This window comes from Capricornis sumatraensis, chromosome 6 (assembly GCF_032405125.1).
Source record: "Capricornis sumatraensis isolate serow.1 chromosome 6, serow.2, whole genome shotgun sequence".
In the NCBI taxonomy this organism is placed as follows: Eukaryota; Metazoa; Chordata; class Mammalia; order Artiodactyla; family Bovidae; genus Capricornis; species Capricornis sumatraensis.
In genome coordinates, this window is record NC_091074.1 from 35577313 (window position 1) to 35583312 (window position 6000).

Genomic DNA, 6000 nt, shown 5'->3' on the forward strand with positions numbered 1-6000 from the left:
AACAATAGAATGCGAAACACTAGAGATTTCTTCAAGAAAATTAGAGATACAAGGGAACATTTCATGCAAAAATGGGCACAATAAAGGACAGAAATGGTAGGGAGCTAACAGAAGCAGATATTCAGAAGGGGTGCCAAGAATACACAGAAGAACTATACAAAAAAGATCTTCATGACCCAGACAATCATGATGGTGTGATCACTCACCTAGAGCCAGACATCCTGGAATGTGAAGTCAAGTGGGCCTTAGAAAGCATCATTATGAACATAGCTAGGGGAGGTGATGGAATTCCAGTGGAGCTATTTCAAATCCTAAAAGTTGATGCTGTGAAAGTGCTGCACTCAATATGCCAGCAAATTTGGAAAACAACAGCAGCCACAGGACTGGAAAAGGTTAGTTTTCATTCCAATCCCAAAGAAAGGCAATGCCAAAGAATGCTCAAACTACTGCACAATTGCACTCATCTTACAAGCTAGTGAAGTAATGCTCAAAATTCTCCAAGCCAGGCTTCAGCAATACGTGAACCGTGAACTTCCTGATGTTCAAGCTGGATTTCGAAAAGGCAGAGGAACCAGAGATCAAATTGCCAACATCCCCTGGATCATGGAAAAAGCAAGAGAGTTCCAGAAAAACATCTATTTCTGCTTTATTGACTATGCCAAAGACTTTGACTATGTGGATCACAATCAACTGTGGAAAATTCTGAAAGAGATGGTCATATGAGACCACCTGACCTACCTCTTGAGAAACCTGTATGCAGGTCAGGAAGCAACAGTTAGAACTGGACATGCAACAACAGACTGGTTCTAAATAGGAAAAGGAGTACATCAAGGCTGTATATTGTCAGCCTGCTTATTTAACTTATATGCAGAGTACATCATTAGAAACGCTGGGCTGGAAGAAGCACAAGCTGGAATCAAGGTTGCTGGGAGAAATATCAATAACCTCAGATATGCAGATGACACTACCCTTAGGGCAGAAAGTGAAAAAGAACTAAAGAGCCTCTTGATAAAAGTGAAAGAGGAGAGTGAAAAAGTTGGCTTAAAGCTCAATATTCAGAAAAGTAAGATCACGGCATCCAGTCCCATCACTTCATGGCAAATAGATGGGAAAACAGTGGAAACAGTAGCTGATTTTATTTTTCTGGGCTCCAGAATCACTGCAGATGGTGACTGCAACCATGAAATTAAAAGATGCTTACTCCTTGGAAGGAAAGTTATGACCAATCTAGACAGCATAAGAAAAAGCAGAGACATGACTTTGTCAACAAAGGTCCATCTAGTCAAGGCTATGGTTTTTCCAGTAGTCATGTATGGATGTGAGAGTTGGACTATAAAGAAAGCTGAGTGCAGAAGAATTGATGCTTTTGAACTGTGGAGTTGGAGAAGACTCTTTTGAGAGTCCCTTGGACTGCAAGGAGATCCAACCAGTCCATCCTAAAGGAGATCAGTCCTGGGTGTTCTGAAACTCCAATACTTTGGCAACCTGATGCAAAGAGCTGATTCATTTGAAAAGACCCTGACGTTGGGAAAGATTGAGGGCAGGAGGAGAAGGGGACAACAGACGATGAGATGGTTACATGGCATCACCGACTCAAAGGACATGAGTTTGGGTAAATTCTGGAAGTTGATGATGGCCAGGGAGGCCTGGCATGCTCCGATTCATGGGGTCGCAAAGAGTCGGACACAACTGAGTGACTGAACTGAAGTTAAATGTGGGGAAAAAACAACTTAAAGGATGCTGCAACTTATGACCAGAGACTAATTAATTAACAGAGTGCTTTTTCCCAAACTGCCTATTTGACTCATTACTTGGTCCTTTGAAATGACCATTCATTTTGAAATTAATTTAATATATTAATTTAGCAGCACTTTCTTAAATAAAAGACTTTAAAAGAAAATATCAGTGTTCATGACACACATGGTAAAACGTTCTTTATGATAGTATGTGAATGCGTATATTCCTATTATGGTGACACATAAAATGAATTTATTTTGGGTACAATTGTTGATAGTTGTGGCAAACAAAGGGTTAATACTATGTATACTTGGATACTATGATTTCTAGTTGAATGAGTAAGTGGAAGAACTAATTTGAAAATTATGAAAATGAATATTTAATTATTTAAATGCCTTTTATAAAACAATTCATTATTATGTCTTCCAAGTTTCCCAAAGAGCAGGAGTCTGACTTAACTGAAACTTTATGGTATGGGATACTGCCAACCTCATCTCACATTACTGAAATGCCTATGATCATCAAAAAGTATCAATACTAATAATCTCAAGAACCATTGTTTTAGGCCAACTATGACCATCTCAATTCTTACATCTGCCTAGCCACATTTTTAAAGAATATAATAGTAAATGGATTGGGAGAGAGGTCACTGGGCTGTTTCCAACAGACTGATTTCTCAATCAAAGCAGTCACAAAAGTAAATATATTAGTTCCTTATCCAGCTAAGGACACAACTATGGAAAATATGGAGTAAGGGGTGGGGGTGAAAAGGTGTAGAAGATATGGGCAAAACTATCTCAGATTAAGGCTGGTCAAAATAACAGAGGCCTTCATCATGGATTCACATCTTTACCCTAAGGAAAGAGCTTCTTGATGAAGGTGAAAGAGGAGATGAAAAAGCTGGCTTAAAACTCAACATTCAGAAAACTAAGATCATGGCATCTGGTTCCATCACTTTATGCCAAATAGAGATGGGGGGAACTGGAAGCAGTGACAGATTTTCTTTCCTTGGGCTATAAAATCACTGCAGACAGTGACTGCAACCATGAAATTAAAAGATGTTTGCTCCTTAGAAGGAACGCCATGACAAACCTAGGCAGCATATTAAAAAGCAGAGACATTACTTTGCCGATAAAGTACATACAGTCAACACTATGATTTTTCCAGTCATCATGTACAGATGTGAGAGTTGAACCATAAAGAAGGCTGAGGACCGAAGAATTGATGCTTTCAAACTGTGGAGCTGGAGAAGACTCCTGAGAGTTCCTTGGACTACAAGGAGATCATCTATCAATCCTAAAGGAAATCAACTCTGAATATTCACTGGAAGGACTGATGCTGCAGCTGAAGCTCCAATACTTTGGCCACCTGATGCGAAGAGCTAATTCACTGGAAAAGACCCTGATGCTCGGAAACACGCAAAGCAAAAGAGAAGGGGGTCGGCAGAGGATGAGGTAGTTAGATAGCATTGGCGATTCAATGGCCATGAACCTGAGCAAAACCCAGGAGATAGTAAAGGACATGGGAGCCTGACCTGCTGTAGTCCACAGGGTTGTAAAGAGTCAGACACAATTTAGTCACTGAACAATAAGATGAAGGGTGGGTTTCCCTGGTGGCTCAGTGGTAAAGAATTTGCCTGCCAAACAAGAGAGATGGGTTTGAACCCTGGGTCAGGAAGATCCCCTGGAGAAGGAAATGGCAATTCATTCCAGTATTCTTGCCTGGTAAAACACATGGACAGAGGAGCCTGGTGAGGTACAGTCCATGAAGTCGCAAAAACGTTAGATGTGATTTAGCAACTAAACAAGTCTTTTGTTTATCCCTATGCTCGTTAACCACTAAAGACTAGAAACAGAACATTGAAAATAAGACATTGAAAAGGAAGAAGTCACATAATAACTCCCCTATTTGTTTAAACAAAGACATAATCAACTTTAGCGCTTCCCAGGTGGCTCAGTGGTAAAGAATCTGTCTGCAATCCAGGAGATACAAGAGACATAGGTTCGATCCCTGGGTTGGGAAGATCCCCTGGAGAAGGAAATGGCAACCCACTCTAGTATTTTTGCCTGGAGAATTCCATGGACAGAGGAGCCCGTGGGCTACAGTCCAAGAGGTCACAAAAGAGTTGGATACAACTTAGTGATTAAACATTTCAGATTGAATAAGACTTCTGGTTTTACATTCTTGACCCAGTCAGGAAAATCCTACAAAAGGGACAACAGAATCAAATAGAACAAACCGTGAGAATGAAATTTATGAATTCTTATTAATCTAAACTTATGATATTTTATAGTTACCTTGCTGTTCAGCACGTCTTAATGGGTTCTATCTTGAGACAGAGTGACTCAAAGACCTACTGTTGAGTAAATTCCCAACATTTAGTCACCCAATCCCGTCAAAGGTTCTGGTAAAATCATAAAAGAGATGGTGGTAAGGATACAAAACTTCCTGAACGTGAGTACTCAAGCCACCTTTGGTACTCACAAACTACACAAATAACCGGAAAGTAATGTTAAGGTAACTGATTTAGTAAATGCTTTTCACAGGCAACATGACATGAAATTAACATTTCTCACTAGTTAACATAGTTGGTTAATAAATATCTAGCATCCTCTACTATGTGTGAAAATTCCCAGCCTGAGACTCCCTAAAAATTATTGATCTGTTTTTAAAACTTCAGTTTTACATAGGAACAAGGGCAAGTGTCGATCTGATGATTAAAAACAGGCTCCTTCAGCGATGGGTTTTATTTTAATAAAAGTGCTTCCACTTTCCTGTTCCACATTTCAACTCTATGAGACTGCATTCCTTCTGCACCAAGTACCACTACAGTCAACAGAGAACTTGAACTTAGGGACGGTGGGGTGCGTCCGCCCGTTTTGGTGGGATCCAAGTGAAGGCAACCAAACCCCCCAAACCAGAGACAGCCGAGGCTGTCCCTGCCCGGCCAAGGTCCAGAGAAGGGCAGGAGCCAGAGGTCGCCTAGCTGGGCGCGGCCGCCTCCCTCAGCAGCGAGCAGCGGGCCGGCGGGGCTGTGGGAGCTGGGACGCAGCGCCGCCGGGCAGAGGTGGGTGGGTCCTAAACCCGCGCAGCGACACAGACGCAGGCAGAGGGAGAGGGACGCGGCCCCAGCCCCGCTGTGGGGGGGAAAGGCCGGCGGCCACTTCGATACCTGACACAGGGCCAGCTCCTCCTTTACGCTGCTCAGCTCTTCCTCCAGCAGCTGCGTCCGGGTCACCATCGCCTCCTCTACCGAGATGCCCTCTAGCCGCATGGACCCCATGGGCGCGCTGAGGAGGGGAGCCTGAGCCGGAGCTGTCCCCGCTGGCCCTCGCTGGCCCTCTGACCCTTCTTCGCCCCGCCAGGGTAAATCGCTTTTGTCCACGACGCGCTCCCGCGCTGCGCCCTCAAGACCCGAGGTCTCGCTGCGCACTGCGTGTGCCACAGCTCCCCGCCCAACACGTGGGGACCAGGGCCCCAAGTGTCGCGCCGGGGGCGGAGGGAGCTGTGAGGGCGGCGACCGCGCCGCCATTGCCGCGGCTGCTAACGGGTCAAGTTCCCTCTAGGAAACTCCACCTCCTCTTCCCCATCCTGGCGAGCCCGAAGCCCCGAGCCGCGCATGCGCCAGCTTTTTCCCGCCTTGGCGCGCGGGGTCTCGCGCTCGCGGGTCCTGGCTGGCTTCCCACGGGCCGCGCGCCCGGCGCGAGCGTTGGTGGCGCACGCGTCCTGGGCCGCAGGAGTTAGTCCCGTCCGCCCTGCACCGCACCCTTGAGTGCCCTGGTCAGTATTCAACCCACCACCCCACGACTTCCCATCAATCTAAAACACTACCAGCCGCTACTTGGCGCCTAGCTTACACCCCACTTCTTAAAGCCTTTCTTGACAAGCTCCTGGCCCCAAATGATCCCTAACTGTGAATTCCTCCGCCTTCAAGACCCTTGCCAACTCGTTTGTCACGTTTCATTGACCGCCCTGGAGTGTTAGTTACAGGGCTAATCCCTCCAGCGCTCCTTGAGGATCAGGAATAAGTTTTACACTTAAATTTTTTCTTCACACCCTTTAGCAAAACTGCTTTACATACAGCTGACAACCAGCTGACTGATGTCTGGGAGATGTGGAAAGCCTTGTGCTGAGCTGGGACTATCGAGCAGGTTTCCCATTGGAATTATGACCCCTTGTGCGCCTTTGTCTTCTGTTTTGCAAGAGTCATGATTTCCTTTTTTTATGTCAACTTCTTTATGCAGTTGGCTGCGTATCAGAGGG

At 45.2% G+C, this 6000-nt stretch overlaps 1 protein-coding gene across 1 annotated transcript in view; it reads right to left on the reverse strand.

Annotated features, from left to right (window-relative positions):
- LOC138081004 (centlein-like) overlaps positions 1 to 5269 on the reverse strand; it is a 155295-nt gene extending 150026 nt beyond the window's left edge. Inside the window, exon 1 of the mRNA XM_068973961.1 lies at positions 4910 to 5269. Coding sequence (XP_068830062.1) covers positions 4910 to 5269 — 360 coding nt within the window. The remainder of the gene's footprint in view (positions 1 to 4909) is intronic.
- Between the last annotated feature and the right edge of the window lie 731 nt (positions 5270 to 6000).